Source organism: Aedes aegypti, chromosome 3 (assembly GCF_002204515.2).
Source record: "Aedes aegypti strain LVP_AGWG chromosome 3, AaegL5.0 Primary Assembly, whole genome shotgun sequence".
Taxonomy (NCBI): domain Eukaryota; kingdom Metazoa; phylum Arthropoda; class Insecta; order Diptera; family Culicidae; genus Aedes; species Aedes aegypti.
Window position 1 is genome coordinate 169,434,643 of NC_035109.1, and position 24,429 is coordinate 169,459,071.

General features: G+C 35.6%; 1 protein-coding gene across 5 annotated transcripts; it reads right to left on the bottom strand.

Annotated features, from left to right (window-relative positions):
* Positions 1-1,246: 1,246 nt before the first annotated feature.
* On the bottom strand, positions 1,247-21,073 carry LOC5579942. Of its 5 annotated transcripts, none has more exons than XM_021850228.1 (4): positions 20,691-21,073; positions 9,048-9,247; positions 4,435-5,081; positions 1,247-3,472 (listed from the first exon to the last, which is right to left on the bottom strand). In XM_021850228.1, the coding sequence occupies exons 2-4, from the start codon at positions 9,126-9,128 to the stop codon at positions 1,960-1,962; spliced, it is 2,241 nt and encodes a 746-aa protein (XP_021705920.1). In that variant the 5' UTR covers positions 9,129-9,247; positions 20,691-21,073; the 3' UTR covers positions 1,247-1,959. The 5 variants fall into 5 exon arrangements, with proteins under 5 accessions (XP_021705920.1, XP_021705919.1, XP_021705921.1 ...); XM_021850227.1 differs by having other exon boundaries at positions 20,687-21,073; XM_021850229.1 differs by lacking the exon at positions 20,691-21,073 and adding an exon at positions 9,369-9,471.
* Between the last annotated feature and the right edge of the window lie 3,356 nt (positions 21,074-24,429).

The window sequence follows — 24,429 nt, forward strand, 5'->3', positions numbered from 1 at the left end:
AAGAAAATGTTATTCTTTTTACTTGAATTTTCTTCTGTTCAGAGATGATTCGACAACATTATAACTGCAACATTTCCAATGTTAGTTCTTACATTATAGGACAGCATTTGCATTTCTACTCTGTAGAATTTCCACCGCTCGTTATTTGTTTTTGAGAATGTCGGATATGACGTCGGATAACTCTTCGGGAAAAATCAAACAGAATCCGTCAATAACGTATTTAGAATCTTTTTTATGTGGATAGACCTATACCCCATTTTTATGTTTTGAACTAGCTTTACATAGACATTCCACGAGATTTCCGTGTGTTCTCTAATATTGTAGCTTTTCAGTCAACGTCTTCCTTTTAATTGGTTGCCCGAAGTAGACATATTAATATTGTAATGTTTGGCAACATTTTTTAGAGAAGTTCCATGATTTCTAATAGCTTTTAACGCTTGAGTATAGTGTTTCTTGAATTATCAGCACGTTATGTTTTTCTATGATAATTGCGAACCATGTTTACTTATGGCTACTTAAAGAGAAAACACAAATTCAATATCTAATGATAAACTTTTCACTTGCCCCACCTGATAAGAAAATTGACGGTGTTTAAATTTAGTTATTTTTAGGTCTACGTTGAATTAATTCTAAAACTTTTTTTATTGCAGTTTGAAACTGTCACAGAGGACAACTAAGAAATGGTACAGGAAATTATTTTCCGCAACTTTTTTCCACTGAAAATATTAAAATAAGATTGTACGCCGCCAACTTGTTACGGAGTAACAGTTGAGAGGTTAACAATTTTTCGCTCTATTATGCAATAATGGCAGAAAAATCTCAGAAATCTCTTACCTATCGTAATGTTCTCAATGGCCTCAATGGTTTACGCATGAGTTTAAAACGTTAATTCACATATTCAGTAAAATATATCAATTGTTTTCACTTACCCCATTTACCCACTTGCCCCGCGGTACCTTATTAGTATGTAAAAAAAAATGAACCGAACGAATTCCTCCAAAGAACTTTCTACAAAGTTTTATGTATGTTTTCTGTGCGAGAAGCTCAATGTATCCCGAGATAGCTTCGTGCCGCAAGCCAAAAAGTGTAGGGAGAGTATCTTAACGGACGGACGTGTGCTGCTCGAAAAGGTTGAAGCGGCCCTTCGACGAACACCTGAATAGCACGGGGAGTACGATTCGATACCCATATGATACGCTTCAAACATCTAGATAAATAGGGATGTTCTTTCGTTCATTTAAGTCTGTTTTTTCGTTTTTCAAATGTATTTTTGTACATGCCGCAGTATTTTCCAAACACAATAGATAGCTTCAGTAAAATCACTGACAAAAGCAATAGCACGTCCATCTCTCAAGCAGATCTTGTTAGGCATTAGCAGGTAATGTATTTTTTTTTTCGATATGCAATAAGTTACTGGTTTAGTGTATTAACCGCTATCAATAAACCTATCTAAAATTGTGTGATTTCTGTGCAATTATTGTTTTTTTATTTCCTTTATCGGTTTTTGTATGATAGGGACAAGGGATAAATTGTACCGCTTTTTCTCAGATCACAGAATTTGTTTTCGTTTTTTTTTTATTTTGTGCAATGTGGTTCACTCGTGCTTTCACGTCTAAAAATGGACAATTTGCTAATAGCTCAACATAAAAGATATATAATGTGCAGTAAGCTAAGCTTCAAACATACGTTTAAATTGGACCACATCTAAACAATTTCAAACTAACTGCTAGTTTAAGCTAACTTATTTCGTTAAATTTGGAAGCCGAACATACTTTCGTGAAGTAGTTTTTGAAGCAGCTAAAGCTAAGCTTAATCCGTTGAGCAATAAATTCACTTTTGAAGGCTTTTAGATATTGCAGCATATTAAATTGACTATAACAGTTAACATTGATGCGCCGCGTAGTCGCCGGTGGTTTGAAGTGGATGAGATCATCGTGACATGTAACTCTGGAGAGATGCTCACAAATTTTCTGGATTATGACGCTGCAACACACTGTTAATCTTCATTCGCAACGGCGACAAATCGATTTTGGCGAATCTTGGCAGAGAGCCAAATCGCTTTGTGTTTCCCACCGGCAGAGGATCAGCTCCTTTTCTGGCCGAAATTTTCTCTTGGTACTTGCTGGGCGATGTTGAAGTTCCTCGTGCAATTGTAGCGTATTTTTTGAATAACTTCGGAGTCGGAGAAGTCTCCGGAGGATTGTTTTCACTGTTCTTTGTAGAAGCGGCATCGGTTATTGTGATTACAGGATAGGACGATGAACTTCGTTCCGAGCTGATGCTTCTGGTGGTTATTCTAGATTTATGGCAGGGTGGCTTTTGAGGTGACTTACTCATTCGAGGTAAAGTCGATATGTTTTGAGGAGAACCTTTCCGGTGGGGACTTCTAGGTGACGTCGAATAATGGGATTCCGAGCGTTTTGAGCTGGATCTCCTAACGATCTCCTTACTAATTTTGGTTGTTACGGTGGTTTGCATTTCTTGTTCTGTCTTTTTCGGTGATCGAAAGTCTTCGTTAGGATAGTATGAAGCAATTTTGTCATCAATGGAATTACGATTCCTGTTCGTGCTACAAATACTGCTTCTGTTGCTGTAAATACTACTGACTCCACTTGAGGTTGAACTGGAACGACTTGCCTCTTCATTCACAACGCCCTTACCTTCCATATTCATATAGATGGATTCTTCATTACAGGTCTCACTCGTACTTCTAGTGCGCAATTCTACATTCTGCAATTTTTGGCGATCAAATCCTGTTCCTGGTGCTCCCATTTCACAATACCCTTCCGGAATTGGTGATGGAACAGGCACATTTTCTGTCACTGGTATCATGCATGTCCAACCGGCCAGGTTTACCGTTGATGTGTTACGTGATATGTTGAAATTAGGTACGATGTTTTCAGAAACATTCATTCCCTGTCTATCATCCTTCTCATCGACTAGTGCCATTTTTGTCATAGACTCCTCAATGGACGGACATTTTGAGACATTCAACATTTCTGATGACAGGAAACAATCTTCTTCGATGAAGTCACCCTCGTGTTGAACGTAAAACTCTGAACTACATGACCCTCCATTGGATATATTGTCTGTTGATCCTCCGTCGACTTTCAATAGGCTAAGGTCGGGACTGGAGAAGCTGTTTCTTTTGTTCTCTGCAAACCGCAGATGTGCTACCTTATCCCGGTACACTACTTTTTGGGTCATTTCCTGAGTTATCGCCTTCTTGGTACTACTGTGGTCCGCTTTAAGTGGCTTCGGGTCAATGCCGATACTTGCTGACCCACTATTCGCTCTTCGTCGGTTAAACATGGATTCAAAGAGGTGCCAGTGCTTTTTCTTTTTCAAAAAATCGGCCTCCGGTGTGGTGAACGATCGTTGAAGTTCAAATTCGTTTGTGTGTGAGCGGGGTCGAGGAGGCAGTGGAGGAGGTGGTACATTATCAGCAATTGCTTCGGTTTCAGCACAACTTCTGGAAATAAATTTATGCATGCTTAAATTACAATCTGAATTCTTCGATAAAAATGTGAAAAATACAAGTGGAAGCCTCAGAAACATATGGGGATGTCCATAAATCACGTAGTCTCAGGTTTTGAATTTTAGAATCTCATTCCCACCTCCTTTTCCATACACAAATTTATGTAAAAACGATGGTCTTTGGGTAGAATCAGCTCCACAATGGGACGAAACCAGAAAATACGGTCAAAATTTCTTAGAGACAAAGTTTCCGGGGGGAGGGGGCTTCCGTAGCCGAGTGGTTAGAGTCCGCGGCTACAAAGCAAAGCCATGATGAAGGTGTCTGGGTTCGATTCCCGGTCGGTCCAGGATATTTTCCTAATGGAAATTTTCTTGACTTCCATGGGCATAGAATATCATCGTACCTGCCACACAATATACGAATGCAAAAATGTTGGTTTAAAAGGAGAAAGCTGCTATTTCAGTTTTAACTTTTGTACCATTTTTACGTGGGCCTTAATTACACAATAATTTGACAGGTTCATTAATAATGAGTTATGGAAAGCCTAGGCTTGCAATTATTTTTGTCTCAGAATATTATAATTATTATAATAGGACCACGTGGTTTATTGGAGATACGAATGTGCTTAAGACTTCAGAATCCATAATTCAATCATCTGCGATCATCAAAAACTAAGAAGCAGTTGTTTCGATCAAATTTGATGAAATCGTCATGAAAATCTATCATCGCATTAAAGATAGCAGTTGAAATGCAATGATAGATTTTTATGAACATTGCTTCAATTTTGAGCAAAAAAAACTGGTTTTGAAAATTTGAAAAACGATGGTGGTTATTTTCCTCTGCAAAAGGTAAAACTGGAAAATGTTTAGTAAGTCACAAAACATAGTTTGGACATCCTTGCTAACTAATTTAGCCGGAGAAGGTTCAATTTGACAGAACTTAAAATCCCAACTTACCTTTCAGCATGTTCCTTAATATCGGCAAGTTTCATTTCCTCGTAGATACCGGAAGCGATCGAAGCGCGAGAAATGCGAGAGCCATTGGCAAACACCGCCGCGTTTTGCCTGTTGGGTTCGAAAATTTCCTCATATATGCCCGAGGTTCCAGATATTCTCCGTACCATGCTCCGGTCAGACTGGTCCGGAACGTTGGGCAGCGGTCCCAGCATATCGTACACATCGGCCATATTTTGCGTGAAATCGAGATTCTGATACATCCCAAGGTCGTCGTTCGAAGGACTCGGTTGCATATCGTTGCGGATTTCGTGGACCGGCGTTCGACTGGCTCGCCGCAGCTGAAGGATCTCCTGTCGGTACAGTTCTAGATTCCGGATCGATTTTTTCATCCACCGCAGGTGACGTTCGCACAATAACTGCGACGGCAGGGCAAAGTACGCGCAACATCGTTTGCGATTGTGCTTCCAAAATAGTCCGTATGAATGTGCTCGAGTACGTGAGGTGGCCATTTGGACGGTCAGACCGGGAATATTGATGCGCACGATTAGATCGGTGCTATCATCGGTATGCGATTTGAAGAACGATATTTTCACGTAACAGGGAAAGCATTTGACGGCTTCAACGCGTACGAAATAGCGTGTCCAGGACTGGAAAGAGATGGATTGTTTCGTAATTAATAAGTATTGAGCTGATCTTAATATTAATACCGTTTAAAATGAGGGCATTCGAGCTAATAGGCCAGGAGAAGTAGATGAACTTGTCATTCATTTTTCTGTCAATTTTCATACAAACTCTACTTTTTCTCTGCAATAAATTCACTCTGGGTGAACCACTGCCCCTGGCCTATTGTAATCAGTCAGTGCGCATCGTACCTTCGTGCTGTGCGTACACGAATTCTTTCTGCTCTTGGAAGTTTTTAGAAACTATCTAAAGCAATAAAACAGTACTTTCTTTTTAGTGTATAAAAAAACGATACTTTTGAGTGCTACTAAAACAGTACTTTTTGCAATTTCTCAATGTAATAGGCTGATTTTCATCACGCCAATCTGTCATGAAACGGTCTGCAGTGCGGGAATAGTCATTATGTAACGCTTTCTCATTACACAACTGTTTCGAGTTGCGTAATGAATCATTTCACAACAATTTTTCAGAAATTGTAAAATGATGGTGAATGGATTCCGATATAATTTCTGATACCATCAAGTGGTGTTCTATGAAATTGCAAAAAATGTTGTACGTAACTCGTTGCAGAACTCGATTTTTACAGCATTCGTCGTAATTATCCTACTCGGCAAGCCTCGTAGGATAAATTTACGACTCGTGCTGTAAGAATCATCATTCTGCAACTTGTTCCGTAAACTACTATAATTGGATTTTCCCCAGTCCAAGTAATCATTATGAAAAAGAGAACCCAATTTGGCATTCTTCGGAAAGGGCTTTCTCAAGAATATTATTTAGTTCATTTTTATTAAAATGATCTAAATAATGTTAAAGCTTCATAAATATAAGCGGATGGTCATGGGTTTGATTCCCAGCTCCCTCATCAAAAAATTTCGTCAGTCCGCTCAAGAACAACACGAGCCCATCCGTCCAACACCACGGCCGTCTGAAAGCGGACTGACATCTTGACCCTCCTCTGAGCAAACGCTCAACTGTACCCGGATTTACAAGGCAATCGACAAAAACGGCTATGAACAAATGGACCTCTCTTGGACTGAGAAAAGCATCCCTGCGTACTCTCCGATCTACCTGCGAAAAGTAGAGAGCACAAAGAGACAGCGTAGCATCAGATCTAAAAATAGATTAAGTAATAGAATAGTATGAATTTAGGCGTTGCGCTCTAGTACAACAGTCAAATTGATCCTCGCTCTAGTGATGCCCAATGGCGAAATGAGCTACAAATTAGAATATAAGTAAATTGAGAATAAAAAATAAAAGCTTTAGAAAAAGCAAGACTTATGTTCGATGCCCGCGTGACATGGGAACATTTCCAGAAACCTGGAGGAAATTTCCAGAACCCCACTCAGTGCCGTCGGTGCCAAAAGTGGGGTCATGGTACAAAACATTGCCGCATGGATGCTAAATGCATAATTTGCGGAAGTTCTTCTCACGCTAAGGACGTCTATCCAGTGAAGGAATATACCGATAAATTCATATGCGCAAATTGCGGGGGCAATCATAAGTCTAACTTTTGGGCTTGCCCTTCGCGTAGGTAGAGTTTCGAACAATGCTCATTTTTCAGTTAACGATCGCTTGATTAAGAATCATACCCATCAGGAAGATTATAATCATGCTCATTCACAAACTAATTTTAATCCGTTGGGTAGCCGTTCGAATCTTTTAATTTCGAATGTATCTACCCAAGGAAAATCCTTTGCCGATATCGTAGCAGGTAATTTGAACGCCTCCCCTTTTCATACTACGAGTACCCGTTCTAATTGTTTCAAATCAAATGAAAAAAAAACCCCTGCCGCCACCATGGCCGCCACAGAAAACTTCTACTAATAATTTAAATATTTTAAATTGGAATGCTCGTTCTTTGAATGGTAACGAGGACGAGCTGTTTAATTTTTATTACAGCTAATAACGTGCATATAGCAGTTTTTACTAAAACCTACTTAAAACCTTGATCCAAACTAAAAAAAGATCCTAACTTTTTTGTTTATCGTAATGATCGACTTGAAGGGGCATGTGGGGGAGTTGCAATCATCAATCATAACATCAACTGTTTTCGTCATTTGAAACTAAAGTTTTTGATACTTTAGGTGTTTCTGTTGAAAGCTTGGTAAATATACTTTCATAGCTGCCTATTTGCCTTTTCAATGCTCTGGACAGCAAGTTAATTTGCTCGAAACTGACTCGCAGTAAATCAAAAATTTTTGTCATTGGTGACTTTAATGCCAAACATCGCTCATGGAATAATTCACAAAGCAATTCCAACGGCAGAATTTTATTTGATGAGTGCTCTTCAGGATATTTATCAAATCAACATGCTGATAGTCCTATTTGTTTTTCCTCTTCTAGACCAACGTAGACTTCATGTAAGAGCAGGGTGTTCCTCAAGGCAGCATTTTGGGACCAATACTATACAATATTTTCACATCCGACTTACCTGCGTTAACACAGGGATGTCAAAAATCTTTGTTTGTGGATGACACAGGCCTCTTTACCAAAGAACGAGGCCTGTAGATTGCAAAAAAGTTTGTATATTTTTCCTTTATACTTGCAAAAATATCAAAATTTCTCCTAATGCTTACTGAACTCAACTTATATTTCCACATAATTTAAGGCGAATGAACTTAATCAAGCTTAAAACGTCATAAATACAAAAAAAATCCACATAAACCAAAAGCTCTTTATTTCAAACCTTCAAGTAGACATGTTGTCACGATGGCAGGGGTTCTCATAAATTGGTCAGATGAAGTTAGGTATCTAGGGCTCATGCTAGATAAAAATTTAACTATCAAAAATCACATTGATGGTATTCAAGCCTTATGTAACAAATGTAACAAATATATAAAATGTCTGTATCAACTTATTGGCAGAAAATTAAAACTTTGTCTTAAGAATAAGCTTTTGATCTTCAAACATTTTTTCAGATCAGTCATGTTGTTTGCTGTATCAATATGAACTAGCTGTTGTAATACCAGGAAGAAAGCTCTGCAGAGGATTCAAAATATTATTTTGAAAATGATTCTAAAGCTTCCTCACTGGTATAGTACTAATAAGTTGTATAGAATATCCAATGTTGAAAAATTTGAACAAATGTCGAAAAAAAAAATTAATTTACAATTCTAGACAAAACGTTTCAATTTCCGATTGCCACGATAAATGCGTTATATAGCTAGGTTTAGTTAAGTTAATTGAAAGCGTTTTTTTAACTATTGTAAGCAGGTGAAATCAACTCACCTGTAAAAATTCTGAACTACTTCGGCGAATGGAATGTATATGTTAGCAATGTTAATAAAAGATTAATATAGTTTTACTAAATTAGGAGGATAGTGTTTTCTAGCACAGAACACCTGAATATAAAAAATGAATGCAATGTTTAGAATGATACTAATAAAGGAATAAAAAAAAACAATCCTCACAGCAATGGCAGTGAGTGAACATAAATTTTCCCTACACTAAGTACATTTTTCTACAATATTTTGGGCATTTTCACAGTAGGGTAAAGCGGGATAAGATACCCAAGTTTACTAATTACTAATAAGTGTTTATTCAACTGAAATATGTTTAGTGTTTTTTGGGTGTGTCTCCTCAGACGTCCACGTGTAATTTTCTTTAAGCGGAACTTTTTTCTATCTAACCAACTTCAGTAGTCGCACTTTTGTATTGTATGTTTTTTTCAGGAAAAAAACTGAACGTAAGCAACGATTTATTTAATTTATTTAATGTTAGATTTCTATTTTTTCCTATCATCAACCTGAACATTTTATATACGCGCCTGGGAAAGAAGAATGACCAAATAAACCCGTTACTAAAAACAGCAACAGTGCAGATGATCAAAACCCAGTGCCTATTTTATTATGTGCAACGAATTGTGTGCAAATGCACTCAAGTAACTTATCGAACCAACAATGAGCGGATGCATTTTGTTACCTATAGCTTACCTTGAGGTGCGAGAACTCCAGCTTCCGCTCGCGAATATCCAATTTCACATCCATAAACATACTGATGACGTTCTCCTCCATCTTTGGGAGCTTCACTGCTGCAGGAGTTGATGTCTAAGCCAGGCTCGATATTGGTTGACAGAAGTTCCGTTGGATCAACTTGCCGATCACGTCCTAGAATTTAAACAATTCGGAACAAACTGCCCCGGGACAAACATTAACTAAAACGATTAAATCAAGTTTGTTGCTACCGCCGTACCGCCCTTATCGCACTTGTTCACCGCACGGTTTAATAATATCTATCTATCTATATAGGTGTACCTGTCCGGCAGAGCTATAAAGCGCGGTTCAGCAGACAGGAGAAAAATCTCACTGGTTGTTTTAAAACTATACAATATCTACATGCGAAAGTGATCGGTTTTAGACTGGCCCGCAAAGCATTGTTTCCAAAGTGAAAATAATACTTGTATGCTCTTGGAACCTATTAGATATTAGAGAATTTATAGGCGTTACCCAAAACAAAATTGTTATTTAAGGTGAAACAGTTTGGAATCAACTTTGAAGATAGTACTAAAACTTGAAAGGCACAAATCTCGCGAAGAAAGCATCCAACAACAGTGCACTTTTTATTTTGGCTTTGTGCATTGGCAGAAAGTTTAAAATAAGAAGATCAGAAAAGTTTGCCATCTATTTCTCCAGTTTAGTGCCTTTGAAAACGTGAGTAGGAGCACAAGGCGGCCATTGTCCCGGCCATCTATGGATTCCGAGATGTTTCACCTTAAAGACAAATTTTCGATTTTGAAAAAAATAACTGTATTGAAAATTCTATAAAAAATATTGGGATTGTTCTGCAATAAGCGGTTGTTCAACTATTGATCATTGACATCATAAAGTAATTAATTCAATGAAGTTATAACAAAAGAAACAACAATCAATCTTTGTATATACAGTGTTGGACAAAACATTTGCAACTTTTTCAATTTTCCATATAAAATGATCAACTTTAGAGGATTAGATCTGAGTTCTTTATGTATCGTGTTGAATGAAATTTTCACAGTTCTTCAGACATAACTTGCATTTCAACATTAATTTTTGCATGACTTTTTCAATACGAGTTCAAAAGCAACAACGGTTGAGCTAAAGTGATTTTTTGTCGCGATTTTTTATAATTGAATAAACTGAAGAAATTGAAGAAATAGCTTCATGATATCTACGGCAAAGTTGTAGATTTTGACAAGATGAACTGCCAATATTCGCATAACAGTCCCATACGAATTTTCACCACTTTTGAGTTAGCTTCAAGAATAGTGTTTATTTCTATTGCACTTTCCGAGTTCATGTTCAAAATTGTCTCTTTGTATGGACGAAATGCGAAAAAAATACCAAATCATGTGAGTCCCACATTGAAAGTCCCCGCATAACAGTGCCATTAGATGATTTCGAAGAAATTAAAACAAATCTACTTATGTAATAATTTCTGGAATGTAACATTGTAGTTTCTATGTATTTAAAAAAGTAGTAATATTAAATATGGTGGATCAAATAGTTTATTTCTAAGACAAATGCTTGTTCCATGCGAAGATTTTCTCTGTAGCCATCTTCACATTTTTGATAAGGGTAGAACCACCCCTAGCAATATGTCCATCTGAAGAACCTCTGAACCAAAAATATATAGTTTCTCATCAAGCCATCTGTAATTACTATCTCCTCCAGGGCAATCATCAACAAAATCTTCGCGCATCATTCTACGGCGTGGAGTGGCAGTCTTCTTGGAACATTGCAGGATTGCGCACATTGATATCAGATGATTCCGAAACGCTTTCCATGATCAAACTAGTTTGAAATATCTAAAGCTTCGATTTCGGACCCTCAGCAAGATTCTTGACATCTAGGGAATTACCAACAGCTTTGGCGTCATCAGGCTCATTGAAATCGATAACTCTGTCATCACGGTACTGTTCAGCAGCTTCGAAACACATAATAAAATTAAAAAAAAAATGAATTCTAATAGCTGCAAAGTGAAAACAATTTTGGAAACGATTGTTAACTGCAACATCAATATGTCAAGGTGCGCTATAACAAAGTAAGCGAGTCCCAAATAATGGGACTGGTATGCGAATACTTTGGCTTTTAACAAGAAAAATACTCGGATAACGAGTCCCATCTATCTTAATGTTTAAATTTGGTTACTGAAAACAATCGCATCAACTGCATTTCAGTTGTTCACGATTGTCATGTATCGGAACGATAATAATGTTGATCAATGCCACCAAGATTCACTGCTACAATCAGCGGCGAGAGAAATCTTTTACAATAATGTTTAGATTTGTTTTTCTCGACATGATGATTTTTCTGATGGGACTGTATTGCGAGTATGGGCAGTGAACAAGTTTTCTGAAGACAGTTTTTGTGTAGAGCTATTAGATTTTCAAATAAATACTATTGAATTTTTCGTCGACAATTTCACTTTAATAAAATTGTTATTTGAAAAAATATTCAAAATGTGCGTTAAAATTCAAGTTATGTCTAATGTGCTGTGAAAATTGCAATTAAATCAAAAGTTGATCATTTTAAAATCGAAAAATTATCTAAAGGGATGGTAGTGACTAAGTATGCATCTGTGACTAAGTAGTATCTTGCTTGAAAAAAGGAGTCCAAAAAGAGTCCAGACAGGAACCTAAAAGAGACCAAAAAGGGACCAAATATTTTTCTAAGAATATTTGAAAGATATTTTCATGGCATTACGACAAGTATTACTGCTCGTATTTTTGTCTTAGACTGGCCCAGCTCAGAATAGTATAAACATACAGTTATATAATACCACGGGGCAACCCCCAGGTTTTAGAGGGAGACTTCATGAAAATTTCAGCTCATTTGGTCGTTCCTTGTGTTGGGGCAATTAAGTTGAAATTAATATGGAATTTCCAGCTCAAACATATGGAAAACAGCACATCGTCTACTGTTTGGTTCAGGAAAATTGTGGATCGCGATCAATTAAACCCAGAATGTCAAAAACACTACTTGATACTATAGCGAATAATATAGTAGAAGGTTGTATCATGATTAAAATTGAGAACTTCGGCGTTTTAACTACTTGAAGCAGATTGCAGTTAAGGCCTTTTGGTGCGTCATCACAAAATGGCTTCTTCCAAAATCATTAACATATTGTTATGATAGTATTGGTATTTGCAACATCGATGAAATTTAACTGCTTATCACCTGATTAAATGGATAATTTATGCGTAGAAAAATGCTTCAGGTGGTATTTCAATATTTAATCAACACTTTCAGATACAGCATTATCAATTTAGCGACAATAAACATGAGATTTATATTCTCAAAAAAATCTCCGATTTCATGCCGCATTTCATTGCCTGACACAACTACACTTGTAAATAGAAGGTGCTTACCTTTTCGATTGTAATTCAGCGGCAAGCATTTGTGTTTTGGATTCCATATTGCGTTCATTACACTTCCACTAAACAATTCTTTTATTCACTTTCCTTAAAGGAACACATTTCCACCGGGATTTTAAAATTTATAAAGTTTTATCAACCGCATCACTCAAAACAATTATGGCGATGGTTTTCACTTGTTGCGAATCGACGCCGCCACCGCACACTGAGACATGCCTGTGTTTATAGTCTAAAATATTCAACTTTTTTTTTCTGTTGTATTAATTTTCAGTGCGGAAAGGTTGGGCAAAGCATAGAAACTTGAAACTCATACGTTGTTTGTTTTTCGATTCTCTCAAATTACAGAAACCATCTCTACGAAACATAAAATCACACCAAGAGTTTATCAATTTGGACCACCAAAAATAATTGAAAAGCTCCACAGTGCGTTGCGTCGGGATGCGTCGGGACGCGTCTATCGTGTGTGCACAATCATCGCGATCGTTGAGCGCAGTGATGTCAGAGTTGCTATCTGTAAAATCATAGCATTTAATGTGGATTGATCACAAAAATCATTAAAACTTTATTAAATCTGTCATCTTGTGATGGAAAACTATTTGCCAAATTTAAAGTTTTTATAATATGCAGCAAATGTTCCGAAAACAAGCATATAACAATTGCTAGAAAAACCTGTCACCAATCACCTGACAACACCGTCATCCCTTGCAAACATAAACCATACCGATGCATAACAAAAATATGCGATAAATCCAATAAAAAACAGAGAAATTCCGTTGCCTTTCATTAAACTGTATTTTTTCTTTTGATATGTACTATAGGGTCCTAAAATTTTGAATGAAATCTTGCTTTTATTCAATAACACGAAAGAGCATGTTACTGCAACTACTTTAGCAATTTTTCCCGCTCGAATAAGGGCTATATCATGTTTAAACTTTAATTTCAAAATTAGGTCCATGAATGAACCTTGACACTTTTGATCATGTTTGACGTTCGCTTCGTCGACAAAAACACCACAGGGGTTTTAGTTTTAACACTGGGGTTGTTCCTATCTGACATTTCGGAAGGGACACGGAAAACAAAATATACCCAAAAATTTGAGTTTAAGCCAAGGGGTGTGACAAAATCTAAAGAAACATAAAAAAATGTTTTTCTGACTTAAACCATTGGAAAACATTAAAAAATTGAGTAAACATGTGTTTTTGACCTAAACTTAAGCGTTTGGCACTAAAATTGGGACAGGGGTTTAGGACCCTATTGAACAGTTGATTTTGATTTCCAATACTTATCAATCTACTAAATTTCCATGTGTTTACATAAAAATATGCTTAACACAAATGTTATATATTTTGTTTGTTTTGTTTTGGAAAGGCGACACTACTATAGTTACATCAATGATGATTCTAATGATTCTTTGAGTTACACGCCGCTTCACCTTAAGCATAATCAATTTTGTATTTATTCAGCACCGCATGGTGGCAATCATCAGGCGCATCATAGCCACCTACGACGCAAGGCGAGCTGCTGCGCAAGGCGCATGTGATTGTACGTCATTTTTGACCTCAGCCTAACATTCAACAACGGTGGTAGGGGGTGTCCCGTTGAATTGTACAACTTTTTTGTGTTTTAGTGCCGATCTATTCTGTATGTATCTTTTCATTATTTCCACTAAAAATTGAATCAGGTATTTTCCCAAAGAGTGTCCTTCAGGTAATACTCCAAAGATTCCTTCAGATGTTCATTCAGTGATTTTTTTTAGGGACTTCCCAAGGAATCTTCGAACAGTTTCGTTTTAGAAAATCCATCAGAAATTCCTCCAAGCATTCTTCCCGAAATTTTCCAACAAAGTCTTAGTCCTTCAGGAATTTCAATGATTCCAATGATTCTACCATCCTTTTTTTCTAGAACTTCTTCCAAGATTCTCGTTCAGAACATTTACAAGAATTCAACAAGTATTTTCTCCATGGATTTTCAAGAATTTGCTACAAAATTGTTCAAAATTTCTTTAACATTCTTCAAGAATTCTTCCAGAAATTTCTTATGAAACTATCTAAATCTTTAAATCATGTCAAATATCAAAAATCTCCAGGAAAATGTGAAGACTTTTTTTTCAGAAATTAATGGAGATTGTTTTCAGCTCGGAAGGTATTGCAGCAAGAAATACTAGAGTGACATCTGATGAAACTTGATTGAGTTCTAGAGTAACCTTGATTAACTCTCACAAGGAAATCCTAGACTCTTCAGGCAACCTTGGAAGATTTCCTAGACAAATTGCTATCCTGCATGAATTCCTTGAATGAATCGGACGAAATCCCTGAAGAAATTAGTATTGGAAACATCGGACAAATTACTGAAATTTGTTTGAAAAATCCTTTGAGATTTTACTTCAAAAATTACTCGAGAAATTGTTTGGAAGAACTGTAAGAATGAATCTTCAATGAACTACAGCAATTGCTGGATAATTTGAACTATGCATAATGCACCTGAAAAAAAGTAATCGCCTCTCTCAATGCAAATTTCTTGCGAGAAATGGTCAAGAAAATATTTTTTCTTCTTGTCATTTTAAATGGAGATTGCTGTAGAAAATTTCTTTAGCATTTCTGCCAAACAAGTTCTTACTTTTCTTGAGCGGAACAGCATACTTAGCTTAAAGCCTGATTTGCTGCTGAAAAGTATTTTCTTGGCCTATGTTGATGCCTGGAAAATTTCTGCAAGGAATCAATCAAGAAAGCCTTTTTTTAAATCCCAGTAGAAAAAAAAAGTCAGTACAAACGGGTCACTGTAGACCATTGCTGCAATGAATCGTCGAGAAATTTCTTTAACAATTCCTTTTCAGCAATAAATCAGGTTTAAGTGTGAATGAATTCTTGTAGAAATTCATATGGAAATGTCAGGAAGGATTACTGAACAAAATTGGCGCAAGAACACTTGTACATCTTCCGGAAAAAAATCCTGAATAAGTTTCTTAAAAAACTCTAGAATTGATCTATGTTTATTTTCTTAGAATAACTCATGTAGAAATCTGTAGAAGATTACCTATAGTAACCATTGCACAGTGGTTCGATCTAGAACAAATGTCGGACAAAACCTCAAACTCTCTTTAAAATAGCTGAAATCATATATTTGACATATTTTATGCCATATTGAACTACTATGGAGTTTTATTTTCGATTTTTTCTTGTTTTGGACTAATAATTAGAATATTCAGGTTTGGACAATACATTTTCAACTTTTCCAATCTTCCATACAATATGGTCAACTTAGGCAGGCTGGTTCGCAGTTATTTATTGACGGATTGAAATGAAATTTTCACAGCATGCCAGGCATTACTTGAATTTTAACATATGTTCTTGAGTAATTTTTCCATGCACAACTCCAATAGTAAAAACAACTAGACTAAAGCGCAATTTTTGACAAAAAATATTAACTATTCATTCAAAGATATGGAAGCTCTACACAAAAACCATCATAAGTAATTATGTTCATCTCGTCTTAGAGACCACCTTAAGGACTGTTCATTTTATAAAGTGTCCACTTGTGCATGCTGTATCTTTTTAATTTATCAATGAAATTTCAATCGGTTTTCTGCACATCATTTGACTAGTATTGTACAATGTTGTGAAGATAAAAATTCTCTTAAATAATTAAATTTCACACGAATATTGAAAAACGATTGAATTGGTCGATTTTTGGAGGTTATCAATATCAATGATTGTTAGAAATTAGCTGGAAAATTCGACAATTTATATTTTTTATTTTCAAAAAAGGCTTGTTCTCCGAAAGCATCATCAATCAGAAGTCTGATGGAAAAAATCAAGTTATTTTTGGAGCAACAATTTTACAGATATAATAAAATCATTTTCCCCTATATTTTTTAGAGAAAAATATTTTAAATTTAAAAAGAATTGATATGAGTAGAATTTTTTGGTTAAAAGTAAGTCCTGGGGGAAGTGCTAATATAGTATTGATATGAAAAACAACTTACGCCTTCATAGAGTTACTTATTTAGTCCCCACGTCACATTTAAAGCACAATAGAAACACAAATGCTTTATTCTTAGAAGATCTTTCAAAGTACATCGACAATCATCAAAATTGGCAACACTGCTGTAATAAAATGGATTTTATTTTCCACATATTATTTTCATAATATGTTGTTCTGAGATTACCAATTGAAATATTTGGAGAACACCGTTTACAATTTGCTGTAGATCGATAAATAAGCGTACATGATTTTAAAAGTATGAGACTTTTTAGTAAACCTACCATAAACAGTAAAATTTATGCTAAAGACTGTGGTAAAATTTATGCTAAAGACTGTGAACACGCTTATTATTTTTCTCTTTTGCTGGGAGTGAAAGGATGGTGTATCAGCAAATCTGGTCATAAATGGGTAAAACACTAAAGTTACCTAATGTCAGCGAATTGTGGAATATAATTGATTGTTCAAAGCTATACCTTTAGTAGAATAGTAAAGGATACAAACATACAATTTGTTCAAAAAAATTAGGATTTTTGTTTTGCGAAAAATCATGTTAAACTTTGACGAACAGCTCATCTTAGCAGTTTTTGGAAAAACTATATAGCTCTTCAACCAAAAGCATTTTCTAAGATCTTATATTTTCATAGCATTGTAGAATAATAGTTGAACGATGCACAGAAAACCGATTACGATTTTATAAACAAATAAAAAAGTTATAGCATAAACAAAGTGTCCACTTTATAAAATGAACAGTCCTTACTCATGAAATGCGCCAATTTTTCAAATTTGAAAAAAAAAAAACACTACGAAGAACTAGTGATTGGAAAAACTACTGAAAAATATATGTTGAAATTCATGTGACGTCTGAAAAAAAATAGTAAAATTTCATGCACATTTATCCATAAATATCTCAGATCTAACCCTGCCTTTATGGAAGTATCATCCATTTAATCCGTTTCAGCATTTCATGTCGTTAGCTTCAGTCTGTTATCATACTTGTTTTAACAGCTAAAGCAAGTCCACGTAGGGAATGATTTTTCCAATTTGTTTCATTTTATCTGGAGGCTGCATGTCAAAGGAAATAGTTTCGTTCAACCAATTATTTAGTGGAAACTCTAATTTAAATTCAAGGTAGTTCAATATCCTACCGATTTTGTCAGCCCCATGCTGCATTTATGGTTGACAAAATCGGGAAAGAGCTAAAAGCGGGATAACATTTTTCGACTAGTTTCAAGTTTTATTTCAACTAAAGGACTTTGTTTTATGATTTTGTTAATATAAACATTGTCTTTTTACTTTCATTTTCTATGTACCGTAATCCAAGGTAATATTGATAAGTTTCTCGGATGATTATTGAAAAATTCAAATTTGAAAAATTCGATTCTTAGATGATTGTATAGACAAGGTTATACAGTCCACTCTCCACAACTCGATGTTCTATAACTCGATATACTCTATAACTCGATAGATTTTTCGGTCACTTCAAATTTCCATACATCGTGCTCTCCATAAGTCGATATTTCTATAACTCGATATCTCCACTAGTCGATGTCACGTGAGAGGGAAATTTCTCTCCATAACTCGATATCTATTTTAAAATCTTTCTTATTTGGGGAAATGTGGTCTCATTCTTGTTTGGAATGAAAAAATACTGGCAAGTTGTAAAAAAAGTTGAAAAACATTAAAATGAAAAAAAAAAAAATATATTGTTAGTCAAAATAATGTGGTTTTTCGAATTTTTTTTCAATAATAGTTTGTAAAGTACAATCAACAAAATAATATTACTTTCTTACAGAGGTGATTATTTATGTATTAGAAATACAGAAATTTGTTCCTTCGATTTTGTGATTTTTTGTTTTGGTACATTCTATAACTCGATAATTCTATAAGTTGATGGTCCCTTGAATATCGAGTTATGGAGAGTCGACTGTAATTAACTTTAGGTACCCAATATTGCCAGTGTAGACGTGTTTAGTCTAATTAAAATAAATATAAATTTAAGGCTGACAAAATCGGGAACAAAGGATGCTAAAATCGGGGGTAGACAAAATCGGGTAAAAAAAGATGCCAAAATCGGGGGTAGACAAAATCGGGGGCTGACGAAATCGGGTCATTACTGTAATATCAAATAAAGGTATAGACAATATTTAATTACGGTATAACACCAAAATACTGCATACATAGGGGCCCAGAGAGTCCTAGCGGTAAACGCGCAGCTAATCAGCTCGACTAACCTGAGAATCGTGGGTTCGAATCCCACCAGTCGTGGGTCTTTTTGTAAAGTAAATTTTCTCGACTTGCCAGAGCATAAAGTATTATCGTACCTGCCAGACAATATACACATGCAAAAATGGTCAATCAGCAAAGAAAGTCCTTAGTTAATAACTGCGGAAGTGGTCATAAGAACACCTGCCTGCTTAGAAGCAGGTTTTGTCCCAGTTGGGACGCAACGCCAGAAATAAAAAGAAGAAGATTGGAGCGAGTTTTTCGTTTCTTCTCGGGACATCATGGCTACTGCGATTGCAATGCACGTACTAGCGTATTACAGGATTATTATTTAATTAGAATTGCACTCCGTACACCTTCAAACGCATTGAAAGTGGTTTATCGCAAGTTTTCGCAAAATAATTTGTATCCTACTCGAAAGCTCTTACTTTTAGCTTTCGAATGAACTTATTCTCATCGCGAGCATTAGCAGGCTACTAATGTCTTAGGGTACTTTTATAAAAAATAATATGTTTTTTGAACAATTTTAACCTTCACTTTGTATAAATATAATTAAAATTTTTATTCAACTCAGGTGTGCTTAATGTATATGCAAACAACTTCTCTGAAGATACCATTGCGGCTTGAGCTCTCTTTAAATTCATAAATAGCTTGTGAAAACTGGATCGTAAATATTAATTTTCTTGAAAAATCATGTCCACGGTCCACTCAAGGAGCTGTATAAAATTCAAACTCCAATGAATCTGCTTCAAAATTTGGATTTGAACAACAGAAGAGTTGAGGAAGTCGGGAAAAATATTACTGTTCGGATAAAACAACTTTGATTTTTGAGGTTTTGGCCGCCCTCGAACCATTGTGCATTGGGGCAAATGGTGAAACGAATAACCAACAGATATTTGAAGGAAATAATAAGATAGTCTCTTGAAAAACTTTTACCATATCCTTGTAGAAATTACTGGAGGTAGAAGAATCCTCAAAGATTTCTTATAGCAAATTCTGAAGACATTCCTCTAAACATCCCTTGAAACACAGCAGTTCCTGGGAGAATTGATGAAATAATCTCAAGAGCAATTTCTGGATGGATCGCTAAAGGAGTCCCTGAAAGTATGCAAGAAAATATCTCTGAACAAAATCACTAGCAGGACTCCTGAAGCTCTTCCTAGAGAAATCTGAGAATAAATGGACGCGTAATAGTTTTTAAAGTTTTCTTTAGAATCTCTTTAATTTTGCAGCAGGATTTACTGCAAGCAGAATAATGAATGAAGTGAGTTTAGAGACCATTTAGCTTGAAATAGAGACTTTGAAGACCATCCGTCAAAAGATGAGACTTTTAAGAGACTTGCGTTGAAATAGATAATAAGTTTATAAAAAGAGACCTGCCCTGTACATATACAGTAATGGTCAAAACATTTGAAACTTTTCCGATTTTCTATACAAAATTATCAACTTAGGTAGGCTATATCTCAGTTGTTTATGGATCGATTTGTGTGAAGCATTTTTTTGTATTTTCACAGCACGATAGCCTTAACTTTAATGCATTTTTGAGTATTTTTTCTTTTGAAAGTTCATTCACAATAACGATTCGACTAAGCAAAAAAAAAGACAATAGATTATACATAATTTATCACAAAATATGAGAGACCTGCACAAAAGTGTCTTCAACCTGTTCATCTCGTCTAAATACACAACTTGGCTGAAGGTATTTCGAATCTTTTTACTTATTTTTTTTTCAATTACCAAAAAACACGAAGTATTTCAGTTTTTTTATTGCTTCAGAAATTATGAAAGAAAAAACACATGCAAATTATATATGTTGGAGTTCAAGTTATGTCTGAAATTTTGTGGAAGTTTCATTAAAACAAATCCATAAATAGATGAAACTGATTAGATATTCCACGTTAAGACTGCAAGATGATTTTTGCACTTTCGAACCTGTCTAATATTTACGATCACAGTTTGCGCGACAAAAGCCATTCAAGCGATAAAAAAAAGTTTATACAGTGATGTTTTGTTATTTACCTACATTGACGCGGATGGTGATTGGTAGTTATCCGATAGATCAGCGTCTGTATCGGTCAGCAGCACCACTATTTTTCGTTGGTGAACGATCATCACTTTATCACACATGCAATTATTTTTGTATATTAATCTCTGCAGTCTGGTATACGATCATGTCGAAATTATTGCAGAACATTGTTTAGAAAACTCATCGATAACCGTGACAGTGTAACTATTTTTTATTGAAAATAACTTTTCTGGTATCTAAGCTTTAAGAACACTGGTATTTAACAAAATGTTTAACTCAAAATTTGCAATTAAATCTAGTTTAAAAATTTTCATTCCACTGCCAAACTTGCCTAACAACACAACCACCACACCCGAGTGCCAAACGAAAATAAAATCTATACGTATGGATAGGTAGCATTTTTGCGCCTGCTCATTATAGCTGGCCGCCTCAGCTAGTGAACATAAAACATAACATCAAAAGCCGACAATACTTTCCATAAAAGCATAACCGCCCCATTTGGTTCTCCGAACATATTTTTATCGTAAATCTCTTGTTTTAATCTATCCCGGGTGAAAATTACAATAGAACCGCATAACAAAATAATAAAATGACAATAAATTATTTTGTATAGGACAACAAACATAATTGTACATTTATTTTCTCCAAATTTCCTAATCGGCATCATCGGAATATAATTGATAGAGAGAGGGGTAATTGGTCTCAATTTATTTAAGGAAAATTGATTTTTATGTTGTAGAGAACAGAACGGCCCTCCATTATAAAAAAAAAATGCCATTTACAATTGAATCTATGGTGAAAACCATAACAATCGTTGTAATTCTTTACCATCATAAACACTTAGAATAATGATAATTACGATTCATTTTATCGTATTGGCACAATGAATGCCGTTGTACTTTAAATGTGTATTTTTATTAGGGATACTTAACTATGCATTCAAACATTAATACACTTTGTTTGAAAATGTTGCGGAGAAATATGAGGTAAATTCAGTCCCATATGGAAATATAAAGGCATATCAGTTTCTATTCGAACTTTCAACTTCCAAATTTGAAAACGTAAATTATGTACAAGTGTTTATATTTAACAGTTCCTTGCTACTGAACCCTCTGTTTCCCATGGTAGTTTCAAAACTTCTTTGATTTCGACAAACCGCATAAAAAATTCCATGCAATAGTAACTAGAACATGATTCCTTACCCATCAATCAATCCACCAGTGAACTAACTGTTTCAATAATAGTAAAACTATTGATTAACATTCACTTTACTATTGAAAAACAACTATTTTTTTGAACTGATTTTGAAACATTTAGCCCATTTACAACATTTTTGTTCAAGCACTTTTTTTTATGAAAACGCTGGTTTTCGTAAAGAAATAGTCGATCAAAGTCGTGGTAAAGAAAGGGGTTAAGGTGAAACAGCTTGGAATTCAAATTCAATAGTATACCAAAACTTCGAAAGCACAAATCTCACGAAAGAAGCATCAAACGACAGTGAAATTTCTGTTTTAATTTCGAGCTCTAGCAGAAAGTTTAAAATAAGAAAAACGACTTCGTACATTGATAATTTCTGCATTTAGTGCCTTTGAAATCGAAAAGGCACAAGCCAACCATTGTGACAGACATATTTTACCTTAAATGAGTAATTTGTGCAGTGGTGCAAAAAGAATATAGCTTGCAAAAATGTATTAGTTTTGAACATTCGTTGACCGTCGTTTCTCAATTGCCAACTTTTTCCACATACGACGGTTATGCATTTAAGAGCAATATCCTATAGCGTGCACAGGAAAGAAAGGGCTCTCCTGGCTGCTGTCAGGTAGATGCATCCACAAAATGTATTTACACAGATGCACTCATGGCTGATGATCAACGCGGAGAGTATGCGTGCGAGTACGGCGACGGACGGTTCGATTAGCGATGTTCAAATTTACCTGGTGCAGACGCCAGGTGCGGGAATTGGCAATGGGTTTAACCGGAGCTAATGGGTTTAATAACTTTATTTTTATAGGCGGGAAACAAGTAGGATGGGATTGGGAAGTTTCCGAAAGATTCGTTGGGACGCAGAATATGACAAATTTGCTTTTGTTTCACATAGTATACTACGTGACTGAAATCCTGCTTGAGTAATGGATTGGTTTTATGATTCAATCGTCATTTGGTCGACGTTAAGTTAGAGTGGACCAAGAAACATTGTTCATATTTTGAGAAAAATGGGCTTAAAGTTTAAAACTTTGTAATTTTTGAACTCGTTAAAGTTTTGATTCAATATTTCTACACACAATTCAAACAATATAATGTGAAGTGATAATCATAAAAAACATAATCCAAACTTCTAATAGAATATTTTTTGGTGGACTATGAGCCCTTGGTCCACTCTGACTGAACTAAAGGCCACCGTTCAGTGATTTGGTTCACTCTGACTGAACAATTTCTTGGAAAATAACAATCATTCAATACTTGCATGGCCAAACTGAGATATGCCTAAGATAAACAGATTATCAACTTCCTTTGACAATCGTATTGTAAATTCTTCAAAAATCCATATCTTCAATTCAGAAATCAGTGGTATTAGGGTAATTCGCCAATTGTTGAACGAAAAAATGCTCGCTAATTGTTGAACACGCCATAAGGAATACACGGACTGTTCAACAATTGGCGAGGTTTTCAGCCGTTCAACATTAGGCGAATTGCCCTATGATAGCTTTAAAATTAAAGTTTTGTGCGTTCAGGGCATTGCATATTCAAATATGTGTTCAGTCAGAGTGAACCAAGTGAAAATCTTCAGTACCGGCAAAAATATACTGGTTCAATAAGCGAAGTTTAGAACACTCCATACAGACGCCATAGATCTACCAAAAACGTCTATCGGACTCTGAAATCGACTCAAAAAAAAAAAAACAATAACCAATCATTTTATTGCTTTTTGACACTTAGTCCGCTCTGTCTGCACAGAAATTTTTGCAATTTCTGACCACCTATCCAAATAAGGTGAATGGTCAAAAATCAAAATCAAATGCACCGAATTACAGGGGATAGGCAAAATGATTGAGATAGGCAAAATTTTGCCTAAATTCAAATGCTCATAACTTTATGAAAAATTGATGAAATTGGATGCATCTAGAAGCAGTCGACGGCAAATTTGGTCTACTTTCAGGAACCTGCTTGGCCATGCATATTGGCCACTGGACAGCGGAGATGTTCCGGATTTTCCGAGCTCATGTCTAAATGTCATTTTTTCTGTCACTTGTATTTTTGTGCGGTGTAAAGTTGGATAGATGTTTACTATTTTCCTAGAAACTAGAACTAATAGGAAGTTGAATGCCGCCGGACGCATCAAGATTGGTTGGAAATCTTCAGAAATATGACCATTTCCGTAAAATGGTTCCGGAAAACATGGTCAGTCATGTTTTTATTCCCATGACCTCGGAAAATCCGGAACATCTCCGGTGTCCAGTGGCCAATATGCATGGCCAAGCATGTTCCTGAAAGTAGACCAAATTTGCCGTCGACTGCTTCCAGATGCATCCAATTTTATCAATTTTTCATAAAGTTATGAGCATTTGAATTTAGGCAAAATTTTGCCTATCTCAATCATTTTGCCTATCCCCTGTATGTAGTACAGTCGAATTTCGTTCGTTGCACTATCTTTAGTTGGGTTTCGTTTTAATTGGGCTTCAGTAAGGTTCTGTTTCTGTTCGGGCTGAACCACTGCGACCAGTTTTGTGTGATCTTT